The sequence below is a fragment of the Rhododendron vialii genome, chromosome 5a, assembly GCF_030253575.1.
Source record: "Rhododendron vialii isolate Sample 1 chromosome 5a, ASM3025357v1".
Classification (NCBI taxonomy): Eukaryota; Viridiplantae; Streptophyta; class Magnoliopsida; order Ericales; family Ericaceae; genus Rhododendron; species Rhododendron vialii.
Window position 1 is genome coordinate 5,796,837 of NC_080561.1, and position 27,109 is coordinate 5,823,945.

The following is a 27,109-nucleotide window of genomic DNA, read 5'->3' on the forward strand; positions in this document are numbered from 1 at the left end:
TATTTGTAATTCGGATGGTTGCACTAATTCACAAAACACTAGTAGTACGTCTATTGACCAAAAAATAAATAGCACGGCCTAAATATTATTGTCTTTTACACATAACCTAAAATGTATTGGTAAATTTATCTCGTCACCATCACTCTTTTGATCACCCATATTAATTTTTTTGTTAGTGTTTCCTACTTATTAATACAGATGATCGACTTCGCTATTCCTTTTAGTTAGACTATTTATGAGAAAGTTTACCTGCAAAGACATGCAAAGCGTAAATTAAAGGGATTGAAATGGGTGCTTTTCATTTTGCATTCTGCAACTTTTGGCAGCTGCAAGAAAGCAAAAATGCCAAATACACAGTGGAAACAATAACTCGCACAAGGGGGTTGAACCCTTGGAATTTCTAAACTGCAGAAAACCAACTTCACAAATAGAACTTTAAGACACCAGATCCATTCTTAACAGGTTATTGCCAGGAGAAAAATAACTAGAAAGACATCTAAACTGCAGAAAACCTATCCAAGCATGGAAGAACTTTACAAAAAGTGGCAGGAATAACATCTAAACTGCATCTTAACAGGACCTATAAAATGATCAAAATACCTAAACCATCCAAAAGAAGGTTGCAAAAACATTGAAAACATAAAGGAATAATAAAAAAAACTTAGATGTTCAACAATTTGTATCCGTTTATTCATCTCCATCTTCATTGTTATCTGTATCTTCGCTATCATCTCCACATTCACCCTCGGTTCCATCTTCTTCCTTCCCGGTCCCATCATCACTCTCCGCCTCATTTTTGCCCCCAGTCCCATCTTCACTCTCTGCTCCATCTTCGCTCTCATCAGTGCTTGAATCATTTTCACAGTGAAGGAGGGCTTTTCGCATCTCCTTCACCTCTGCCTTGAACTTGTTCATATCCTTCTTGTGGTCTGACTGCATTTTTTTTATCAAGGCTAGTGCCTCATCCAATCGCATAGGCATTGTAAAAAGCATGCGCATTTTCCTCAGAATCAAACTTCATTTTGAAAACATCCCTTGCAGTGAGCATATTCAAACCTTCTAATCCTATTTGGGAATCTAAACCTTGTTTCCCATTAACACAACCATCTTCAATTGAGTCTCCTAGATCATCTTCTTCTTCAGGAAATTTATTCATATCATTTTTCACATTGACATCTTTGCTCGTACGACTTGAGGATTGATCCATCAAACCTAAACAAAAAAACCCACAAGTGACAATGTTTAGAATGGTTACTTTTTTGATGATTTGGGTGGGGGAGAGTTTCTCATCTATTGCAGTTCAAATAATTTTATCCTAACCATGATCTATACCAATTGAAACAAATTGAATTTGACTTCAGTAACTCTATTGCCCTTTGGGTTTTCTATTAAAGAGCAGCAACTTGATTGGTTCCTCTTGAACATACCAATAAAAGGTTAGACACCAAATAGACCAAAGTAATACCACCATCATGTATTACATGTATTTGGTTTTCACGCATGCGTTTGGTACTTGAATGAATATCAAAATTGAAAGAAGCATTATGTCAAACACAAAAAAGTCAGTCAATTGTAACTCCAGCAATTTTACAACTAACCAAACTTTCTTTTTTTCAGGAATTAATGCAAACACTGAATGAAGACAATTGTATGCAAGTAATCCTCACTTTTAATTTACTACTATTTTTTTGTTCATTTTGAACTCTACAATTATTATTTCACAATACTCAGTCAATCTAATTGGCATTTTATCAAATAGTTTGTGAGCATTACATGTAACTTCTATGCATTCAGTAACCCAACAACTAGAACCTTCCAAAATCTATTTAACCTTCTTTCATAAACAAATTTATACCCAAATCACTGAATCCATGTACAGATATACACGTATACACACACATTCAGTAGCCCAACAACTAGAACCTCCCATAATCTGTTTAGGCTTCCGTCACAAACAAATATACGTTCAAATCTCTGAATACATGCACAGATACACGCGTATACACACACATGTATATGTATGTGTACAGAGAGAGAGAGAGAGAGAGAGAGAGAGAGAGAGAGAGAGAGAGAGAGAGAGAGAGAGAGAGAGAGAGATTATATTCATACCTGAGAGAAGCGACGATGATGGACAAGGAGGAGTGACCACGACTGACGAACTGGGATGAGGGAGGGCGAACGGCAGACTAATAGGTCTGGTTTCGTCGAAGGAAAAGAAAGAGATACACTGGTTGGGAAAAAAGTGAGAGACGGGATTTTCTTTCCATTTTGGTTAATTTACAAGGTTTACCTGTTGCATTGGTAACAAGTTTTTTGTTATTAGCCTATCGTAACATTTTAAAGGGTCCAGATCATTTCTCAAACATCTAATGGTAATAAAAAAGGGTGTATATGATACACACCCAAATAAAGGGTGTGTATTGTAGCACTTCTCATAAATTAAAAGAACCAGAGAAGGAAAAGGAAATGCTAACAGCACCGTAGACAACAACTCATTGATAACGAGGGAGACACACACAATGTTTCGATAAGAAGCTTAAATACTGAGACAAGAGAATAGATGCGTGAATAACAAGTAAACCTCCACAATATACTATATGAAGAAAGAGTCGCATAGCACATTTCCGTAACAACACTCCAAAAGGATTCCCATCCCACATAGGTTTAAAATTACTCAATACTATCTAACTGGCCAGGTAAAATTCTTCAATGCTGAGTGCGAAGGGCAATTTCTCATTGGACATTATTCTGTAGGTTTTGAAGAATGAAATATCTACTGCTGAAATAGAGAAGCCAGGTTTCGCTCTCTCTTCTTTAGCTTTTCGGTCAAATGGATTATCACCAATGTACAAATCTAAAATTGACCAACCAAGAAAATTACTCTGGATACTTCCCACCTCCTTTCCATCAACTACAATATCAACCAAACACAAAATTAATCTTGGGTGCAAAAACATCACCACCAAAAAGGATTTTTCACTGTTTTTCAGTATGAAATAATACCCTGCTTTGAGCTGAATCGTTACAATGCCTACAATTGGTACCAGTAACACAGGAAGAGAACAGTATCAGAAGCCTGTAATCCTTGATCAGGTTCCATTTCACAGCTGTCTTTCAGAATTTTTGATTTCCAGTTCAGTGTATCACAAATAGTTTCCCCTAATTAGCTTTGGAGACTTGTCAATACGGACACAAACAGAGTGATAACTGAGGTACAATAACGGCAATAACCGAAAGGGCTCAGGAAGTAATAGACATTTTGCTGAATAGAATCAATGAGTATCTCTATTATATCTGTTATACACCAATTGGAAAACTACAAAAGCATTTTTAGAAATAAGAAGTCTTAGTTGTTGTGTGAACCATATTGCCCAGTTCCCTTGAAAGATCAATTGTAGATCCCCGAGGAATCATGTATTCGTCTTTAAAAAATGATGTGAACCTGTTGAGCAGGCTGTTAGGCCCAAAGCAATGACTATACAACAATAAACAATTACTTTACAATAACACATTCTCTATGAACCCTTATTCTTCACGTCTCTCTTTTGAATTTATCAATTAGATTACACAAAGTTTCTATCACAAGAACTTCCAACAGAAACATCAAAATCAGCAAGGGAGAGGGCAAAGGCAGTTTTAAATGCGACCAAAAAAATGCCATATACACAAAGAAGAGCTGGGATCGAGGGTAACATTTGGTGTGCTATATAAACCAGCATCAAAGCGAAGTGAAGCACCTAAAGGTCAACTTAACTCAACAAGCCGTAGTCCCAAATTCCTGGTAACATGGGGTCAGCTACTTGGATCCACTTGCTCTAGAGTCCCAATTGATTTCACCAGTCACAACCATGTAACGGTCCACAGTCCACTGAAATAGCCATCACAACTACTTAAGAAGATAAGAAAATGAATAAGTAGAATGAAACAATGATACCGAAAGCATTCAAACATGAGAACTTCATAATTTTTCAAACCATAACATCTCAAGACTTTAAAATTCAAGGATGATACACTACCAGAAGCTTATTCTCCATAGCAACCAAGCGATGCTATACTCTGACAAAAGGATGACTTACCTTTGAAGCAATTCTTTGTTATCTGACGAGTCTGACCCAGCAAACTTTTGTAGTCTGTTTCCAACAGATTCTTCGAAAGCACTATGTACAAAAAGAACGCTTAATTTTCCATAAACTATTTGAAGTCTAACAGTCATGCAAACATCACTATTCTTAAGATCATCGATCAACTCCTTGGCAAGAAGAATCTTCACCAACTAGAGTAAAGGTCAAGTGTGACTGTTCTCTGGAGAATTTTCTCTCTCTAGAATCACCCTCGATCTGTCTAATCGTCCCCCCAAAGTGTGGGAGAATGTCCTATTTATAGGCACACCCGACCTCTCTTTCTTTCTGCACTGAGTGGCCTTATAACTTTTGGGTGGTGCCCGCTACACCCCCAGTAGTCCCGCGGGTGCTACTTTGTGAGCACCCCTTCATGAGGGTCCATTTTTCCAGGGCCCACTTCCCGATTTTAGGTCAACGGTGACAAAATCGTAAAGAAAATTTTCGTATACCAAGTTCTATATAAAATAATGATATTGACTTTGGTTGAAAATTTGTTGGGCCTAGTATATTTTATTTTGTTGTGCTATATTATCTATTTATTTATAAATTGAAGTGAAATTTCATTTACTTTGGCTATCTATAAGCAATTTAGTGCCGACAATATTAAAGAAAAATTAAATTATACATGAAAAAATACAAAAAATTTAGTGCATTTTTTGACCGCAGGTAGTTCGCTTGAACCCCCTGAAAACAGTGTACCGCCCCTACCTTATTCTTTATCCACCAAGCCGCAAGATCTCCATTGATCCTGGATGAACGGTGTGCTTGAGGTCGGCTTTGGCCTTACCACCACCGCTAAGGCGGCCTAGCCATGATCCTCTTTCGGTCGTGCCGACCCTGCGACTAAGCCTTTAGTGGCTTCTCCTTGGGCCTTGCCAAGTCGGCCAGGGCGAAATGTCGTCCGAGTCAAGTTACTTGAAGGGTCGACATCTCTCTTTGTCTCGACAAAGTCTTCGGGGAATCACAACTAATCCCCCCTCAGCCGCTTTCAACTAGGGGAAAATGACGACCAAGGACGTGTTTTGATAATTAATACCTGCCAAGTACATGCTGAGAACATTTGTTAATGCTGAAAATATCCTTGGCAGGTATTAATTATCAAAACACGTCTTGGGCCATCATTTTCCCTTGGCATTATTCTACCTTAGCAACCGCTCAAGCAACAAGGCAGACATGCTGAACAAGCAGACCGTCTAGGCAAACCAAGCAAAGTGGTCATGACCCTGAGACCGCGAGCCGTAATCTTGGCCACCAACCGATTTAGTTGAAGGGAAAATGACCTGAGCGAGCAGTTAGTTAGGCATGTAACAATGCTTGGTCGCTTGGTTATCCATCCTCACGGTGGCTAGTGTTAGCACCTTGATTTCCAAGGCATGCTAAGCTTGGCTAGCGGTGGCACCTTGCACCCTAGCCAACCGGTGGAAACGAAGGCATGAGGCAGGCATGTCTTTACAAGGTGACCCGACGGTGTCGGTTGGTGTCGGCACTGGTCCCTAAGGCAAGTGGCAGTCGTGATGCACGTGATGGCCCGATGATATCGAGGCAGGGATGCTAAACGGGAAGCAGGCTTGTGGGACAAGGCAATCGAGAAAAATGGCTAAGTATTGGGAGCTGGGGTTGAATCACGAAATTGGCCAGGCAGTCTTCACTTGGCTCGGGCAAAACGGAGGCAGACTTGAGTTGGCTCAGGCAAAACAGTTATTGACGGTTAACAGCATTTCTGCACATGTTGCTGGGAGCATGGGACAGGTGTCCAAGGCAGAAACGGGCTGCATGTGTTGCTGGCAGCATGGGACAGGTGTCCAAGGCAGAAACGGGCAGTTATCGGCAGTTATCTCCAGGCAGTTTCACAGTTCAGTGTGCTGCAGGCAGTGCCAGCACAGCCCTAGGGCAGTTGGGGGTGTCAACTGCAAGATCATGGGTTGGCCCCATGATCTCATGTACTTAGTGGCCACGTTTTTATGATTGTAAGCCTATTTAGGCAGGCATTTTCGTAGCCTAAGGCAGAGGGTTGTTCTGTCTAGGTTCTTGAGTGTATTCCTTTGTAAGTTGGTGCTTAATAAAGGTTGGGACGGTTCCCGTAACTCTTGAGTGTGTTTCTAGACGTTCAAACATATCGGGTGTGTGAGTAAACACTAGTTGGCTGAGACCAAGTTGTTGGCAAACTTGGTGCCATCACGGGCAGATTTCTAGGCGAAAAATAGCCCCGTGACAGCTAGCATAATAAGGCCTCTACCCATGTTACCATGATGGCTAGGCTAGGCGATCTTCAAGGTAGCGGCCCGACTTGTCGATGGATCGGGCACTTTGTGTTCAAAGCAGGCAGAGGTACGGGTTGTAGACCTCAAGCTGTGAGGCTAGGCTTCCTAAGCCAAGTTGCTGGGGTCATACCACTCGTCGCTTGGTACGCCACACTAGGCAATTGGGTTTGCTAGGCGACCGGGCAACCGGCAATCGGTTTGCTAGGCGACCGGGCAACCGGGCAATCGGTTTTAGGCATTTGTGGCACGCGCCACATGTCGTCTCAGACATGCGCCATATGGTGCCTCTTTTGACATGCCACGTGTTTGAGCAATTTTTACCCTCTACACCAATCATTTGATGAATCTTACTTCAACATTAAAAGCAAAAATTTCCCAGCACGTACAAAACGATCTTTAGTTAGGGAAAATCTTCAATACACACCCCTTTAAGGTGTATATCATATGCACCTATTGTGTGGCCCATATTGTGCCACCTCATAAAAAATTACCTGCTGAACCGGTCATTTATAACATTTTAGGTCTATCGTAACTTTTATACCAAAAATTCGTAACTTTTCATTATCGTAACTTTTACACTAATCAATCATAACTTTTTAAAATCATAATATTTTGGTGTGTTTCATAACTTTATAAAAAAAATCGTAACATTTTCACAACGGAATCGTAACATTTAAGTCAATTTCATAACTTTTTAATAACGTATAATCAATTGTGCAATTGATTACTTAATCAATTTTTTTAACAGTAGTTAATCTATTATGTCAATGTTCAATTCCATAATCGATTAGACTTTATAATTGATTTTTAAATTGATTAGACATCATAATCAAATCTATAATTGATTTTGCAATTTTATAAATAGAAATTATAATCAATTAGACATCATAATCGAATATGTAATCAATTCTATTATGTTCAAATATGTAATCGATTAGACAATATAATTGATTTAATTTGTAATTGAATTGAGTACGATTAGGAAACAATATGAAGTCGATTACTCAATCGATTTGCTAATTTATGGGTCTCAGTAAATCATCTAATCAATTGCGAAATAAGTTAAAAACAACATTGCAATAGATTTCAAAATCAATTATTCTGAATAACACAAATAATTGATCACATGATATATTATATTTCTCTACGGTTTCAATTACGTAATTGATTGGTATCGATAACACTTGTAATCGATTACATTATCAAATATGAGTATTAGTTATTTGTAATTCGGATGTGAGCACTCATTTACAAAACTCTAGTAGTACGTCTATTGACCAAAAAATAAATAGCACGTCCTAAATATTGTTGTCTTTTACACATAACTCTAAAATGTACTGGTAAATTTATCTCATCACCATCACTCTCTTGATCACCCATTAACTTTGTTAGTGTTTCCTACTTGATTAATACGAATGATTGACTTCACTATTCCTTTTAATTGGACTATTTGTGTGAAATTTTTTTTTTGATCCGCATGTGAAAGTTCATTATGCAATTAAAGGTATTGTGAAAAATGTTAAACATCATAATATTTCAAAAAATTCAAAAAAAAATTGGCTACATATATGAAACACTTTAAAAATCCTGTAAAAAAAAATGCCTTAACTTGACTTTTTATTACATTATGATAATAATAGTATCTTTTTCCTTTAGTAATAATCGAGAACAACATATTTTAAAGAAGAAAATTATTTTCACTTGAAATAATTTTAGCTACAAAGTTTTTAAAAAATAAAAGTATTATTTTTAACATAAATTAATTATCAAAAATAAAATTGGGCCTAATTTTTCGAAGGAAAAGAAAGATATACGCTGGTTGGGAAGAAAGTGAGAGGCTTGAGAGGATTTTCTTTCCATTTTGGTTAATTCATAGGGTTTACCTGTTGCACTGGTAACAGGTTATTTGTTAATAACCTATCGTAACATTTTAAAATGTCCAGATCATTTTTCAAACATCCAATGGCAATCAATAAAGGTGCATATGATACACACCTAAATAAAGGGTGTGTATTGTAGCACTTCTCCTTTAGTTATGTGTAAGAACAGAATGTCCCTCTAAAATAAAATTAGTGGTTGTCATTTATCCAAGGAATATAGGTCATAGTGCTAACAAAATTGAACTATAGCATGTGAAGATAAATACAAACAATACAAACAAATTCAAAAGAAAGTCTGGATTATATTTCCTTGGACTTTTAAGACTACCCAAAAGCAACGGTATAGAATATTCAAATGCCTAGGTCTTCGCTTGTGATTTGCTTGTACAAGTTTTTTGATAATTCACCTAGGGCTATGTCTCTCATATCTTTTTAAAAAAAAATCCATATGCTTACATTTGCCTGCATCCATGAAGGAACGGAAAGATGGTAGTCATGGGACTGACATGGTTTCCATAAAAGTTTCTGTAAGATCTTCAGAATACCCAATAACTTACCAGTTCATAAAGGCTAAAGGTTAAAAATCATACTAATCATACTGAAACTTGTTCTTAGTGTTTGCTCTCTGGGTCCTCCATTCAGATTATGTCATTTGTGGGATTTCAAGAGACCATTTAGTTTTAGTCTTTGATCTTATCAAGATCTCAAACAGTGATTTAATAAGTAACATGAACTGGGAAAAGTGGTCCAAACATCAAAACTACAATAGCACCTGTGGTTTAAAAAGCAACACACTGACTATTACTCGAGTAGCTAGTTGTACCTCACCCAAACTAATTCTATTTCATAAATGACAAATCAGAGCATGTATAATTTTCCGCTTGACCAAAAAAAAATCAGAGCATGTCATCTGAAAATTCAAAAAACTTTTAAATTAGATCATCTTACCTTCTGGAACCCAGGTTCCATGCTCACATCGTCTACCAGGGGTGCACAATAAAATAAGAGAAAAATTCCCGTGTGTTTTGATGGCTCCACCAAGCGCTCTCCCAAAGCTAGCTTACTTTTGATTGCTTCACGTTGTTCTGAACAACGCAAACCAATTTTGAAGAGTCCGTGTAAGATAGGATATACATTCATCCATTCATGTATTAGACGTATAAGAGGGCTTACCTTCTTCTTAGGTTCTTAATTAGTTTTAGGGGGAGCCAGAATTGGAGTTGCCCGAAGCCTTGGGTGCACCATCTTTGGATGCTGCTGTAGGCTCCTTATTGGCTTGCCCAAAGAGTTGAGTGCCCACTGATTTTCAGCCTTCATTGATGCCATTTCTTTGATCTTCACACACCCCTTTGAACAAAGACAATCAAAAATGGGTACATATCTAATACGCTCGACTTGTAGTATTATGTCTGACCAGAAACATGAGATATTTATGCGCAAACCACCAGATCCTTAAACCAAACACACACACGAGAAATTCAGAGAGAATTTCACTCTATATAAATCACATATAGAAAGTTACAAAAAACTCTCCGGGAGCCACATTCCGGCTCACCGCCGGGAGCCACACCGGCTCCCTGATAAGCACCCAATAATGCATATTCTTGGTGCTTAAGTCCATAGTATGTTGTGTTTATACATATATGTTATCGTTTTTTGGAGCCATAACCTGACCGTAGAACCACAGAACATGACCAAATAGGACGGTTCGGTCCGGATCGGATTGGTTCGGTTTTGCGGTTCAGACGATTTTCTTGAACATCCCTAGATTTTCTCTATCATAGTAAGTCAAATTGACTAGATCAAACCAACTCGAGCTTTCCGCACCCCCAAACCGGGATACACTGCTCGAATGAGTGTCTCCTTGCTTACTAACTCCAAATCACCATCTAAAAATCCTTGCTACAATACACTGTAAGTGCCTGTGTCATTACTAGACGAGCAAACCCGCTTGAATGTAATGTATCCTTACTTACAAGCCAAGCCTCCATGCAACCTAAACCACCTCTGAACACATGTTTTATGCTCCACTAAGCAATCACACTACTAAGCAATCGCACTAGCCTAGGAGCCTCCAAAATGAAAAACGGAGCACAAGGTTGCATTTGGAACATCAAACCCAGTCCAGAACCGACCGTGAACTAGCCGAAACTCTCTCTGAACCCTTGAACCAGCTCGTTGAACTCTCTCTGAACCCTTGAATTGGCTGACGTGGCACTTTGTGGGACCCCTCCTGCTGACGTGGTAGTGCCACATGTTGCTGATGTGGCAGCCACGTGGCTGTTGACTCATCTTGATGCAGAACAGAAAAATGAATAATATAAATTAATTACGCAAAATTTCTACTTTATCTAGGAAATCAAATACTAGAAAGAAATATAAGGTTGCCAAAACAAGAGGCAACTAAAACGGAATTTACCTCTAGTTCATATCCATTTGTGTTTATGTTTCAAAGAGAGAATCTTTAACATAAGCAAGTTCGTGATCTCTTCTTGCAAATAGTTTCGTAAAAGGTGGCTGCCCTGCATCAGTTGGTATCAAAGCTCTCGTTTCAATCCTGACTCTGGCTGGAGGACGTGCTGGAGGTCGAGGTGGAAGAGGAGGTCATACAACTAGTGTTGATGAAGTCTATGAACGAGATGAGGTTGCTCGAGATGCTCGAATGGAGGAAAGATTGTAGCAAGTCTTGGCGGCGATTGGGTTGCTTACCCAACGCATGGAGGCTTTTGAAGTTGCAATCCCATCTCGCCATCGTCCAGTTCAACCTTGGTTTCCGAAAGAGGAGGAGGTGTCGGATGATGTTTCTATCACCAAACCTTTGGCTGATAATCATCGGACGAGGGGGAGGGCAATGGTGAATGAAGCTACTATTGAGTGGCCATTCACAGTAAATATTATTCCAAATCCAGTAGTGGATTGGAGTAAATCACCAGTTTTTGATGAAGAACCGGTGGAGAAAATTACAAAAGAAAAAAATCAAAAAAAATTGGAAAAAAAAGTTTTTACCATGCTTGAAGGTGATGAGATTGGTTGGGGTAATCAATTTGAGGATTCTTTTTGGGAACGTACTGAAGCTATTATGACAAAGAATATTTGGATTGCATACTTAGAGCTAATTGTGGCAAACAATATTGCTTTTATTTTTCCTGACTCATCTTTACAATTTGGGGTCCGAAAAATTAATTTGAAATACAAGATTGATGCAGACAAGTCACGACGAATCCAACTTTATAAACTCGAGGACGAGTTTCTTCAAGACGGGGAGAATGATGCAGAATGGAAATGGTTTATTATTTAAGAAATAGATTTTTAGTTTTATTATTTTGGTTATAAATTATTTTTGAATATTCCGCTTTAAGTGCCATTTGTTTTGGCAAGTTTTCTTTTAATATTTAGTATTTTGAGATCAAATCTTTTGATTTTGGTAATATTGAATCAAATAGTGATTCACCGGGATTCAGCTTCCTGTTTTGCTGATTCCTTTATGGTCTTAGGTTTTTAGTATAAAATAAATTGTAGGGTGACATTAAAATGGAGTTGTTATTGAATTAAAGAAAAATTGAGAGTTTTCTCATTATTGTGTGTTCGAAGAGGGAGTACCTCTAGTTCATATCCATTTGTGTTTATGTTTCAAAGAGAGAATCTTTAACATAAGCAAGTTCGTGATCTCTTCTTGCAAATAGTTCCGTAAAAGGTGGCTGCCCTGCATCACATCTCCTACGTGTCGTCCACGTGGAATTGACCTGCCCCTATGTCGTTGACCGCACACGCCTTGCGTGTGCCAGCATGTGCCCTCCACGTGCTGGCGTGTGCCAACCCAACTCCCATGCGTAGATCTAACACGCTCCATACGCTGCCCCTTCCAACCCGGCTTGCTGCCCACCCCAACCTTCTCTGGTGACTTTTTGACCACTCCCGACCTCGTCTTCGATGAGATTAACACAACCCCGTGCTCAAATTTTGCATCGACAACTCTTGTTACCCGCCACCCTTGAAGCTATAACTCCGCCGCCTTTCGCCGTACTTCAAACGGCTCCCGAGCCTTATTCCGGTGTCAAAATCTGATGCTGACACCACTGATGTACTCATCTCTGCGAGGTGCACAATACCCACTGATCAAAATCGAGTTTCCACCAACTTCGATTCAGACCAGTTCTGAACCAGTGCTTCAAAGGTGATTCCGTGTGTTTGTCCGGTGTTCTGAGGTTCCCCATGCTCTGATACCAATTGTTGTGCGCACACCACCAGGATCCTCAAACCAAACACACACACGAGAAATTTAGAGAAAATTTTACTTTATATAAATCACATATACAAAGTTACAAAAGAACTCTCCGGGGAGCCACACCGGCTCCCCACTCTACCTCATTTTCTCAGCACTCTACATTGTACACCCCACACCTCAACCTCTCAAATACAACATGTATTTATAGGGAAAACCAGGGGAGAAAATCCAAGAGCATTCAATGCTCTTTCCATGCGTGAGATCTTCCAAATTTAGGCGTGCTTTTGTGAAGTCTACTGTAGACACCCTATTCTGGACTTACCAAATTAGTTTACTTACGGTATTTGATTTCCCAATGATGAAATGGATCAAGAACACCCTAGGAATGTTAGTGTGTTTGAGCTTCGAGAGTTTGAACTCCTTAAACCTAACCCAAAAAGTCTAAGCCAAAACCCTACATGCATATGCTGGTCCCACACCAACATGCGCTTGTCCACTTGCCACGTGTCAGTCATTAGTTAGCTTTGACTGTTGACCAGGCTTGGACCCGCACACGCAGGTCAACTACCTGCGTACGCCGGTCAAACCTAGTCCCATCACCTTTATTCAGCCATGGTCACATGACTTTTGGGGTGCCCCAGGCACTGTTTATTCATCTGAGGACAATCTTCGGCCAGGGGACAAACCCCTCACCCTCTCCCATCACCTTTCCCTCTCATCCAATGAAAGGGAAGACTTTAAGCCTAAGCAACCAGCCTTTGTTAGCTGGTGTAGCCTTTTCTCTCACCCTCTCCTCCTATATATACCCTCTTCCATCACCCATGCAAAGGGTTACCAAAATTTACTAAGTGTTAAGCTTTCTTCCCCTTTGTTTTGTTTCCTTTCTTGCCAAAGAAAGGTTTTAACAAACTACAAAACTCTCATACTTGCACTACATTCCCTTCCATCTACATTCATCATCCAAGCCTCTACTCAAGCTCAAATACCATCCAAAATCTCAAACCAAAGGTATGAAACCCTTGGTAAAACATCTCTGTTCTGATCCTTGAGGGGGGCTGGCAGGGTCAAGGCTAGTAATCATTACCAGTCCTGGCTTTAAAGATATCAAGGTTTCAAAAACTGTCAAAGCAAGGACCAACGTGCGCCAGTCCTTAAGTTGTGTACACCACTCTGCGGCTGTGCACGCAGGTCAGCATGGGGATTGATGCCTTGCTATTTTATGTCTTTCTTTTCATATTCATCACTGTGAAGCATGTTAAAATCGGTTTACTTCTTTCCTTCGATAGAACTGCTAGTTTTAGTTTCAATATTAATATCTGCTGCAATGGAATACCTCTAGGGTCCTTCTAATCATGTCTCAGAACCCAAAAAGTGCAAAGCCAAGCACTGACCAAAGGGGGACAACCTGTCTGCTACAGTGGTTTACTCGCGCACACAAGTAGTAACCAGGCCAGGCCTTGGCCTCTATTTTATCCCCTCACACTGTTTATGGGGTGTTCTATTCTTTTGTTGGCCTTTAAGCCCATTCAAACTGTTTATTACTATATATTATCTGCTATATAATACTGTTTGGTTTGTCTTGGATGTGCACTGGTCATTTCCAGAGCCCAGAGGGTTGGAAATAAGAGCTGTGGGCTTAAGTTTACTGGCATTCTCAAGTCAAGTAGTGGCGTACGCATGTGGGATCAGCATGCAGTGACTTGATTAGTGCATGCTAGTTTCTTCATGTTTATCACTCTAGAACAATGTCTTCCAGTCTGCGTAAAACTCTCACACCCACAGGAGTCTATTTTCATCCTATACTAATTGTTTCAATAAACGAGCACACCATTTTATCACATCCTGCCAACATGTTACAGTTTTGATCTTCTTTAACTGTTCTCCCGCCCTAACTGGCTAAAAATTGATTAATAAGAGAAAATCAAATATTTTGCAAAATGCCCGAGTAAGGACCGATCTCCGGATTGGGCGAGAGGGGTGCCTTAAAACCCTTCCCCTCTCATAACCTGGCTCCTGAACCTCAGATATCAAAGGTGATGACAGACCAATCTACAAAACCTTTTTCAAAATCAAACAACGTGACAAAAAATGTTTTTAAGTTCGGTTCCTTGGGTGATTTACCGCAAAAATCCGAGTGGCGACTCTAAATCGAAGTGTTTTGCTGCACTTTCCAAAATGGGCACACCCGATTTTATACCAAAATTTTAGGAGCGTGTGCCCACATCTACAAAGGCTGCCATGCCAATCCAAAGCCTTGACTTCAATCACCCACTTGGGTGAATTCCAGCAATATTTATAGAAGAGGCTACAGTCGCGTAAACTGAAAGCAATTAAAATTACACTTTATAGGAGAGAATGTGCTGGTAGTTAACTGATGAGAACGGCAAAGCACCAGACAAGACTAAGACCAAATCTCTAAACCACCAGCAATTTTAACTACTACAAATGAATCTTATGTGCAATCCCCAAGTGTCACTGATGCTTATATATATTATCCTAATTTCCTCTAATAACAGGACATATCTACGAGCTAATGTGTCCCTTCAAGATCTATCAATCCTTGCTAGAACCCCCTCAATATTAGGCTCTTCAGCTGGAAAATTCTGTTATTTCTTTCGTGCAATAAGTGCTGTATAGTTTCTAGTAAAGCCTATTTCACCACAATATGCTTAGCATTCTTCCCCTTGCAGTGCTTAATTAGTTAAAGAAAATGGTGACATGATGTTGTGGCTTATGGGTGTGCAAAAAACCCGCAACCCGACCCGAAGGGTCTTGGGCAGGTCTGAACAGGTGCTTCGGTCAGGTATGGGTTGGGTTCTGTAAAAAAAAAAGAGTTTCGGTTTGGACTTTGGGTTTGTGCATTCCTTACCTGCGGGGTTGGACCCGACCCGACCAACTCAAAGGCTAAAACCGACCAACCCGACCCGAAGTAAAAAATAGGGCTCGCGGACGGGTCTATACCATCGGTCGGTTAGGTTGCGGGCCTGAATTTTCCTTACCTGACATGATCGGGTCGGGGTCGGTTTCAGGTTTCGGGCCATGCCCGACCCATGCACACCCTTACTGTGGCTAATCAAGCACTGCTATTGAGGACACCCTTCTTGTCTTAGTAAATGCCTTTTAAGTGGATTACCTTTTGAAAAGACTCCTAAACAAGTGGTGTGATTCATGATAGTCTTTTGTAGCTTTTATTTATCTCACACACGGTCCAAAAATTTAATTAAGCTTACTTGCTAGTCCAATGTAATTGGTCCACCACTAAGTATATACGACTACTTGAGACTGTCAATTATACTAACATGTCGCGCAGACACGTACCGTGTTGGTGATCTAGGACCTAATCTGAGTGTAGAAGGGAAATTGGTTAAACAAAGATACAAATTGTGGAATAAAAAAGCAAAGTTCAATGTTGAGTCTCATTAGATTTGGTTCTAATTACACTTCCTTAAAAACAATTGAAGAAGAAGAACCATTTAAAGTAAGTGCCAATCTAGGAGTCGTTTTTAAATACTTTCCGGTTGCTCCTATGAACAAGGGCTAAATAGTGATTCACCTTGGCACCTTTTTACTTGTACATGCATAACAGTTCTTGGATGTTTATAAACTGATAGTCCCTGAAGATTGTTACGGAGAAAACAGAATTTTTCTTAGAGTTGCACTATATATGAGAGAAACCAAGAGTAATGGAGAGAAACCAAGAGTAATGGCTGGAATCTAATGGAAAACAATGCAAGGGCATCTGTTAGTTATCAGAATTTATGCTGTGCATCTGTGATTGTAGGCTGTTTTGGAATATGCTGCAATCAAAGTGCTCAAATTACAGAGGATCATTACTGCTTTTTGGTACAATATAACATCACCTAATGATTTTTCCAAATGCTTCAGGTTTGCTACCACTGCATCATCCATGGTATGTTAAGAATGATTCAAATTGTGAAAAAATTCAACATCCTGACTTGTTTGTTTTGGGAGAGTCGTTTTCTTACGTATTTCTTCGTAAAGACCAATTTACCACATTAACTAATTTCTTCCCATTGAATGGATTTGTCTCAAGTCATTCAAAGCTTCCATACACCATTATAGCACAATTGCGAGGCCACAAGAAATCATGCTCGTTTTATTTACCAAGTCTGAGCCTGAGAAGGGCTACATAGATATAGATCGCAAGCCAACTATTGATAAACATTCCCGGAACAGAATAGGCAGCTTCATAGAATCTGAAACCTATGTACATTTTGAAATAAGACGAACTAATCTATTTGGTGAAAACAAACCAATTTCCTTCTCACTTTCCAATCTTCTCTCAAGAAACAAACAGAACATCTACAACATCAGAATTTAGAATCATCAAAGATCCAAATACCCAGACGTAATTGATCCCAAAAAGTTGACCCCGAAGAACAAACCGTTCTGGGAACAAGCACCGGGCCAAAAAATCTTCCCTTTCGAAATTCCAAGTCTAATTCCCAAAAACAATTATATCAACACACGCATGCATTTTTTTATTTTTTATTTATAAACAAAACTTTTCCCCGAGGGGTTACAGAAAAGGAGAAGCATCTCTACCAATAATTGACAAAACAAAAGAAGAGGGGGATGACACCCAATTTACAGGTAAACAGTCCTTAATTGCTTCTGCTGCCATTGTCTGTTTATGAGGGTAAAAACACATGCATGCATTTTCAATTTGAATCACAACGAGAAAAAGGACCAAGCGTTAACTTTCATCAAATGGTCCATCCATTGTCTGTTTATGAGGGTAAAAACATGTAAATTGATGGTTGCTAGTACACTAATCTGGAATTCTTTGAGCACTTAATTCCACTATCCCTAGGTTTCAGATCCTCTCTTCATCTTCATTCCACTGCAAATTCTTGCCAGAGAGCAATTAGGGTTGGTATTGTGGTGAGAGAAATTTTAGTCAAATCGGGTCTCAAATAACTTACCAACTACGGAGTATTGACATTATAACACTATTGCCATGGGGAAAAAAAATCCGAGTACATATTTAGCCCAAGGAACTCAAATTTTCAAGAAAAACTAACCAGAGCATCAATGGTTATCAAGGGGGGTTGTAGACGGAGGAAAAGTTGGATTGCCTCTCCATCTTCTACGAGCTAGCAGCTCACCAAGGGAAAGGCAGGCAGACGCGCTTGCCAAAGGTAGAATTTTAACTTTTGACGAGTGCAGAGGAATGAGACCACAGAAAGTTTCCCTTCAAATTCTGGGCAGGGCTGGAGATGAATGGATATGGATTAGCTAGGTGATGCTTTGGGTGGTAACAAAGAAAAAAAGAATTAAGGAGGAGGTTGACTATTCATCAAATTGACAGTAAAAAAGCCCCATTGCTGCTATAGCCCCAGATTCATCTGTTATCGAAACCATAACTAGATAAGGAAGTGATAGAATGAGCTCTAAAATTTCTCTGGGAAAAGAGACTCTAATAAAGGAACGTTCCAAGATCTGTGGTCCTGCTACATCAACAAATCCTTTACAAAAATGTCTCTTTATGAACAAATCTACCGTTACTCAAAAGTGCAAAATTCAAAGTCATGGATTAAGAGCAATAGGAGTGCATGAAGGAACCAAAAAAATCATTGCAAAAACACATGGATTGCCCAGAACCAATTTGCCATCTCAAACCGCATTCAAAGCATCTCTACAATGCCATATGCTTTTCCAACACCATGATTGGGAAGAAGAAGGGCTAACACTAAAAGAGGAGGAAGATGAATTGCAGTATTTTGCCAGGAAAAATCTAGGAATCGAGACATAAAAGAATCCTCCAACATTGTTTGGCCAGACAGGATTCATTCACAGGGTTTAGTGTCTATTTCAAGAAATTTGAGAAAACACACCGAAAAATTGTCGTACTCTGTAGTATTTTGCTCTAGTTTTCTTAGGGTAAATGGTATGTGCTAGGTGGCTAGTTCACTTAACGTGTATTGCAGGAGATTATCGATAGTTCAAGGTAAGTTTGATTCCCCATAGGTGAGTGTCCAACTAAATATGTAGGACACGGATCTCATACCTAAGTAGGAGCATCGAGTGTCCCACAGGTACTTTCTACTTGTAGTCATAGGTTCAAGAGCGAGCCGCAAAAGCCTCTAAAACATGAATTCAAGAATACTTGAGTGCCACGGCGGAGAAATCAATGTTTATTGACACAACACATACACAATACCTAACTAACTGCACGATCAACTGAATGCTCAACAGACTTGGTTGAGTATCACTGGCAAATAACACGCAATTCATCTTAAAAACTTCAACTTGCAGCTAAATTGGCTACAACAATCATTTATCGAGGCAGAGAACACACAATGTCACGATAAAAACATCAATTTGCAGCAAACTGGTCATTACGTAAGTCTGCTAATGAAGCGTTAAAACAAGCAACAGATGCTCGACTACTCCAGACCAAAACAGATTGTGAAACATAACGTCAAAACAAGCAACGGATGCTTGACTACTCGATACCAAAACAGATTGTGTAACATAAAGTGACTGAGACTAAAGGATCAAACTCTGCGTTTGAGTTTGGGGCCCTTGATTACCTTGGCCACAATTGCGCCTGACCTAATCCCACTCAAGTGCTCCACCTCCTTCACAATGTCAACGTTTTGGCCCGCGTCCCTCTGAGAAATGTTCAACATCTTGAAAACTATAGTTCTTGTAACTTCTCGTTTTTCTTCCTCAATAGTTCCTAGAGCTTTAGCCAACCTCAACATTAAAAACTCCCTTGTTTCTGTAAATCTAAGACTCAAAGGATTGCACCAAAGCATTTTTTCTAAACTATGGACTGCTTCCACGCTTTCCCCTCGGCAGACAATCTCAAATATTTCTCGAAATATAGCGTCCATCAAATAGTGGCAGCCCAATTGCTCCATTCCATAGGTCACTGTCAGAGAACCAACAACTTCCAGCCAAATGATCCTACTGTTCCCATTCACAACACTCGGGTCATCAACTCCTTCACACACATACCTGTAGAGGACAACTTCAGCCATAAGGTTACTGCTACATCCCCTCACAGCTGCATCAGCAACACTACCCAAGAAAAAATTTTCCACCAGTCGCAAACAGAACTCCATATCCTAGAGTCCCTTAGAAGTGCTGTCCGCTCCCTTCTCAACTGTGTCCTATCAAGTTTAGAAAAAGCTTTCTTGATTTTTTCTATCAACTTTTCCCCTGATCGCTCATCAACCAAACCTAAGGTGCCCAGATAACATACCAAGAGATCTTCTTTCTTTAAACCTTCCAGCCTTGGCACAAATTGAGGATGTTCAATATCAGCATATATTGAACTTAGTCTTTCAAAAATAGCAGCTTCCTTCCCCCACAGGCTTAGCAGATATTCAATTATTTTCCTTCTTTGTTGCCTCCTAATTTCTCTATATCGGGTGAGTAGGATCCTAATATAGTTTTAAATATCGGCCGATACGGTACGTATCGGCCGGTTCGTACCGGAATTTTCGACTCCCGGTTCGGATATAGGCCGATATATCGGTGAGATTGAAATTCACAGGCGTATCGGCCGGTTCCCGATACGTATCGATCTGTAACTGATTTTTGGACCGGTACGGCCGATACAGCCGTTACGGCCGGTACGTATCGGTTCTGAAAAAAAAAAAAAAAACAGAAAAAACCAAAAAACAGAGCTAAAAAAAAAACAGAAAAAATCAAAAAACAGAGCTCCTTCCACACATATGTATATATTTGCTTCCACGTCATTCATGTACGTATCGGTACCTCCACGTCATTCATTCTGGCATTGAAGTTGTATTAGCAAAATTATGTTTGACTTAAAAGCTATGAGCTTGAAACTAGTTGTGGCTAGCGATTATGTAATGTAAAACCTCTATGGTGTGTTTATTTTAATGTCTTCATCTTATTTTTGCTATTTATGTCAATTATATCGAAACTTATAATGTTGCATTTTTCTCATATTTGTAAAATCTTATTGACTTGCGAGTTTTGATAAATTATCGGATATTTCACATGAAGAGAATGGGCTATTACATGTCTTAAACTAATTAAAATGTGATAATTTAAGCCAATGTTTGGGGCAACAGTATATTTTTCAAGTTTTATACATGTTGCTGATGATTTTTAAAAATTCACGACCGCGACACCCGATTCCCGCGACGTATCACCGATATGTCCCGATACCGATATACCGCGACCGATACCGCGACGGCGACCGATACCGCGATTTAAAACTATGGATCCTATTCAAAGCTCCAACGGCAAAATGTGCCAGTCTTCCTCCGGCCGCCAGTAACAAATCCGAGATTTCTCTCAATTTGAGCTTGTATTAAAACTGCAAAAAATGAAACACAGACCAATAATTAATAGATACACACCTTATGTTAAGGAAAAGGAAAATAAAATAAAATGTGAGAAAAATTAGAGGGAAAATTTACTATTTACAAAATTTACAATTGTTACTCCATTTTCTTCTCTCTTCTTCCTCCAACCAAACAATACAAGGGACAAATTTTTAGTTTTCCTTTTCTTTCCTTAAGTTTCAAACGGAGTCTTAAAACACACTACTCAATAGTTTCCTGGATCGTATCCATACGATGAACGAAAATTAGAACGTGCTCCGCGACATAGCTAAATTGTAAAACGCTAAAGGTAGACTTCTAAATTGTACTCCCTCCGTCCCATTTTTATTGTCCATTTTCGTTTTTCGTGTCGTTCTTTCAACGCTTATATCTCCTAATCTACAATGTTTTTCATAATTTTGAAAACTTAGTATTATAGATCTAATCGAGAACTATCAAACAAGATCCATATTGCATATTTTTGGAGATTCATATTGGAAGATATAAGCGTTGAAAGAACGGTACGAAAAACGAAAATGGACTATAAAAATGGGACGGAGGGAGTATAAAACTACTCTAAAATTAAAACGTGGTCCGCGACATAGCTAAATTGTAAAACGCTAAAGGTAGACTTCTAAATCGTATAAAACTACTCTTCGGAGGATAAAAATTACTCCCTCCGTCCGGATTTAATATTTCTTTTTAGGAGTTTATGTCATTTTTCAATCGATTATATCTTATAATTTATAATATTTTATGTAATTTTGAAAAGATTGTCTTGTAGAACTAATTGAGATCTATCAAATAAGATCCATATTAGATATAAAAATCATTATCAATTTAAAAATATAACTCATTTTTTATCCAATTAAAATTGAACGAGAGATTATTAAATCCGGACGGGGTGAGTAAGAGAAACAACCAAAAAAAAAAAAAAACGATTAGAAAGACCAAAAAGAATTAGGCTAATCTTTGAGATAGAGTGTGTTAATTGCTAAAATGCACATGGACAAGGAAATTCGTCGTACACGTGGACATACACATGCACATTCATTCATATACTATACACATAGCATATGAAATTCATCGCGCATTCACACCCCTACACATGCACATCCATTCATATACTGTATATACATACATATGAAATTCATCGCACATACACTGATACACATACATTCATACTATATATGAGAGAGGTTTTATTCATCGATCGCACTGTACACATGGCATGCATACATTGTAAGTCGTTTATTCTATATTGGAGAAGTTTGGGGGAGATCGGTTCACCTTCGGCCTCGTTGTCTTCTTCATCAGATGAGTCGTCGTTGGAGTCGTCGTCGTCAGATGAGTCGTCGTCGTCAGATGATCCGTCGTTCGAGTCGTCATTGTCAGATGATTCGTCGTTTGTCTCGTCGTCTACAGCGATCTCCCCGCCCGCAGCTAGTACCTCGTCTTCTTCATCAGATGAGTCCTTGTTCGAGTCGTTTTTGTCTTCAGCGATCTCTTCGTCCGCAGCTAGTACCTCGTCTTCTTCTTCCCCTGCAGCGATCTCTTCATCCACAGCTACTTCGTCCCCTTCTGGATTTATCTTCAACCTCCTTGGATCAGAAAGGTCCATTGATCCTCTCTCTCTCTCTCTCCCTCTCTAAATTTCCCGCCAGCTTTGTCTCCAGCTATCTCCTCATCCGCAGCTACTACCTCATCTTCTTCCCCTACATTGATCTCCACCTCCGCAGCTACCTCGTCCACTTCTGGATTTAGCTTCAACCTATTTGGATAAGGCTCCATTGGTCCTCCCTCTCTCTTCATTGTTCCTCTCTCTCTCTCTCTCTCTCTCTCTCTCTCTCTCTCTCTCTACAACTATCACGAATGCAGTGTGTGTTTGGTTTGTAAATTTTCCCGCCAGCTAATAACCGCCTCACTCACATGGAGATGCCGTCGGTGTGTAATTCTAATGTGAATCTGAATTTCATTTCGAATCCCATTTCTTCATTTCGTTTTTAACATGTAAGAGTGAGTGAGAGATTGCATTTTACACGAGTGCCGTGTGTGTTTGATTCGTAAATTTTCCCGCCAGCTAATAACCGCCTCACATGGAGATGAGATGCCGTTCTTACGTAATTATTATAATAATTTGAATCCGAATTTCTTTTCGATTTCCTCCTCGATCCATTTCGTTTTTAACATGTAAAGACTAAGTGAGCCACTTACTAGAGATTGCATTTTATTGCTGGCCGATATTCGAGCGGTTATGTAATTGTAATTCTAATTTGAATCCGAATTTCATTTCTAGTTTCATTTCAATTTCCTCCTTCATTTCGTTTTTAATAACATGTAAAAGAGCGAGTGAGCCACTTATTAGAAGAGAATTAATGCATTTTATTTATTGCTGGCCGATATTCGAGCGTGTGTGTTCTGGTTAGCTCCATTACATTGTAGTATTACACCTCATGTTAAATGTTTCTCTGAACTATGACAGACGGACGGACGGACGAACCGGCTGCGGTGACTGGAATTTAGATTTTCAGTTTATTTATACTGACTCTTAAGTGAATCAGCTACTACATCAGCTACCACAGCTGCCACATCAGCAAGCTCCAAAACTAAAGACAGCTCATCTATCTAGTCAGTTAGTTAGTGCTAAGTTTGTTTTAGTGAGTGGTGGTTAGTTTGTAATCTGTTAGTTAGTAAGTGGTGGTTATCCTTTCTCGTGTTGTATAAGAGAGACAAAAGGTCAATGTAATGGGTATCAAACTCAACAAATCAAGAAATGAAAAGAGTGATTTCCTTCGTGTTCTAGAAAAGTTTACAATCACAAGTGGTGATATTGACAAGTTCTATCCCATTGAATCCCTATATCTTATTTCTGTCAGTGTGTTGTACCAAAATAGATATTCATTCTGTCTTTTGCTTTGGAAGATTTTGGAGTCCTGGTTAAGTACTTGGCATTACGTCATAAGTTCATCATCAGTTTGCCAAAAATCGATTTGACAACATTGGTGGTTCTTATCTTCACTTCTTGGGGTAACTAAATAGCTGTCTAGTTTGGGTGTCCAAATTTCAGAGCAGCAGATCAAAGCTAACCTTGACCGGCCATCGTTTTCGGATTTAGAGATTCGAGAAGCTATTTTCCATATGGGAAGTTTGAAGGGCCCGAATGGTTTCGTGGCAGCTTTTAATTGGAAGAATTGGGAGTGGGTGGGTTCGCATGCAACTCAGATGGTTCAAGGCTTTTTCCATTCGGGAGTACTTCTCAGAGAACTTAATTGCACTTTCATCATGCTCATTCTCAAGGTTCCTAATCCGGTGCCAGTAAATGACTTTCACCCTATTAGGCTGTGTAATGTTCTATGAAGTTATTGCTCGTGTTATAGTCAATAGGTTAAGGCTTGTCTATTTTTTTGATCCGCGGTTAAGGCCTGTCTCGGAGTCCTTTATCTCGGTCTTCCAAAATGATTTTGTTCTGGAGAGGGTTTTTTTCCCAATGATATCCCATTGGCTCATGAGTCTTTGGAGTATATTCGTCACAAAAAGAAGGATGATAAGTCGTGTTTTGCATCAGAGTTGGACATGAGTAAAGCCTATGATTGAGTCAAATGGTCGCTTGTGGTTAGCATCTCAAGGGAATTCGGTTTCAGTCCAAAATACGTTGACTTAATTTATTAATGTCCATTGGAAGGCTGTTAATTTGATAAACTTAAATTAATCGGGAAACGTCAAATTGGGTCAATATGCAGCTATTGTTGCTGGTTCTGTTATTATTCCGGCTGCCAATCTGACTATGGAACATGGTTGTTCTGTAAACACAACATTGTTCACCTTCTCAGACTAGCGGTACACCATTTGGCTTTGATGGAGCTGGTGGAGGGCATGCCGAGGTGCCTCCTGTTTGAAAAGTAATCCAACATGTTTTGGGGGTGGAGATGTTTATACATGGTCTACTTTGCCCAAACCATGGAGTTATGGGAGTAAGGGTGGTGGCACTGCTGCTGGAACACATTTTGGGGGTAGTGGTGGAGGACGTGTTTTGCTTTAAGTGAAGGACATGCTCTTTTTAAATGGATCTGCAACTCATGCCTCGAAGCTGTAAGAACATTCTACCTGCTCAGAGCAATCAAATGGTTGTTCTCTTTCGGTTTTTATTTCTTTTCTTTTAGGTGTGTAGCATTATAGTTGAGAATAAGGTTCCATGAGAAAGATATCTATACAAAATACACTACTCTGTAAGTAGACAATTATGTCCATGGTTCAGCTCCGAGTAGCTTTACTATAGGTAAAGTTAATTTCAAGATAGTCGCTCCCAAAGCTTTGAAGTTATTTTCCCCGGGAACGCTACTACCCTAGCAACTTACGTTTTGGTATGAACATTCCGAAATGGTAAATCTGGTGATCCAAAGCAATCCGCAAATTTTTTCAAAAAATTTCACTTGTTAATGTAAAAATCTAGAGAGAATGGAAATTTTAGTGAGGGATATGCTCCCAAAAATGTGTTTTGCATCAATAATTTGGAAGAGAATACTTAGTTTTACTAGATGTTTATCGCTTGTAAGGGTAAGTTTTGACTTTGTTACCAATAGAAGCATACTCCTGGAGTTCCACAATTTAAATATGTGGTTTACCACGTTCCCGTTCTTGTTCCTCCTATCAGTACTATCCACGTTCCCATTCTTGTTGGAGAAATGTTATTGCAAGCTGTGCTGTTAAATTAATACTTATATTCATTCAAGAAATAGGTACTGTGATGACCCAACAAGCTCTTGCACTGTTATTTAAGGAAAGCAAATAATTGTACAGACAAGTTCCCTCTAGTGTTGCATTCTCCTCCCTAACAAATAGTTCATCCTAAATCTCCTCGTCAGAAAATCAATCAAGTAAGCAGAAATAGCAACTGTGTTATTAATGTTATGCTTGAACATGCCCTCGTACAAATAGCCTTTCCCAACAAAAGTACCACTCTTAGACAGAACAAATTTGCCTGACTCAATCACTAACTTGAAACCATGCTTATTAAGCAGGCTTCCAGATACAAGATTTTTCCTAACTTCTGGTACATAGTAAACATCAGTCAGAGTCAGAATCTTCCCAGAAGTGAACTCTAAGTCCACTTTTCCTTTGCCTTTGATAAGAACAGTTGATGAATTACCCATGTAAAGAACTGTACCATCTTCAACCGATTCATAGTCGGTGAAGAACCTCTTATCATTGCACACATGCTTTGTAGCCCCTGAGTCGATCCACCAGTTATCAGCATCCTCGAGAACATTAATCTCGGATATGACAGCCACAAAGTTATTCTTTGAACTCGATGCCCCTGGATCATTCTTCTTGTTGGACTTGCAGTCCTTCTTGAAGTGCCCTGGCTGACCGCAACGCCAACATACAACTTTTGGCTTTTTCCCTTTTGGTTCATCGCCACGGTCATCGCCCTTTCGAGCTTTCTGCTTCTGTTTACCTTCACCCTTGTTGGTACTCTTTCCTCCCTCCACCACATGGATCTTAGAGATATTATCTCCAAGTTCCTCTTTTTCTTGACGCTTTGACTCTTCCTCCACCCGAAGATGGACAGCCAATTGTTCCAGCGTAAGATCTTCAGTTTTGTGTTTAAGAGTTTTCTTATACTCTTTCTAGGAGGGAGGAAGTTTATCAATCACAGATGACACTATGATCGATTCATCCATGTTCATGTTCTTAACCTTAAACTGATTTAAGATATGCTGAATTTCATGCAACTGATCAATCACAGACTTGTTATCTATCATTTTGTAGTTCATAAATTGACTGACCAGAAATTTCTTACTTGTTGCATCTTCAGTCAAATACCTCCCTTCCAAAGAATCCCACATCTCTTTTGCAGTCTCCATATTCGAATACACATCGAACAGAGCATCCGAAAGTGCATTCAGAATATGACCCTTACAAATGTAGTCATCACTCTCGAACTTCTTCCTCACACGAGCCTCCTCCAATGTTTCATTCTCATTCTCCTCCGGAAAGGGGTTGGTGAGAACATACACGACTTTGAGAGTCGTAGGCAAAAAATGCAACTTCTTTTGCCAACGTCTGAAGTTACCGCCATCAAACTTGTCCAATTTCACGAAATCTTGTGTCAACAATCGCAACGATTTTGAAGCCATGGTAGGAATACTATTTTCGATTGTTGGTGCAAAAATTGGAACCTTCAAAATTTGGAGCCTTCTAAAACTTGAACAAACTGATGGAAATCGCTTCGAGTCACGTTACGTCGTCGCTTTCCGAAAACAGTATTCGCCCTCACCAATTGGTGTGCACC

At 39.4% G+C, this 27,109-nt stretch overlaps 1 protein-coding gene across 1 annotated transcript; it reads right to left on the minus strand.

Moving 5' to 3' along the window:
- Window positions 1-2,596: 2,596 nt before the first annotated feature.
- Window positions 2,597-9,883, minus strand: LOC131327472 (uncharacterized). The gene is made up of 7 exons (XM_058360636.1): window positions 9,785-9,883; window positions 9,543-9,609; window positions 9,211-9,347; window positions 8,719-8,796; window positions 4,077-4,273; window positions 3,354-3,442; window positions 2,597-2,914 (listed from the first exon to the last, which is right to left on the minus strand). Exons 1-7 carry the CDS (start codon window positions 9,881-9,883, stop codon window positions 2,685-2,687), a joined length of 897 nt encoding a protein of 298 aa, XP_058216619.1. The 3' UTR covers window positions 2,597-2,684.
- Between the last annotated feature and the right edge of the window lie 17,226 nt (window positions 9,884-27,109).

Bases quoted from the DNA above. Each gene is read 5' to 3' on its own strand.
- LOC131327472 (XM_058360636.1), bottom strand. From the start codon at position 9,883: ATGGACTTAAGCACCAAGAATATGCATTATTGGGTGCTTATCAGGGAG. The intron at 9,610-9,784 runs GTAACTTTCTAT...CTTTGTTCAAAG, and splicing joins TGGCTCCCGGAGAGTTTTTT to GGGTGTGTGAAGATCAAAGA. The intron at 3,443-4,076 runs GTAAGTCATCCT...CCTGCTCAACAG, and splicing joins AACAAAGAATTGCTTCAAAG to GTTCACATCATTTTTTAAAG.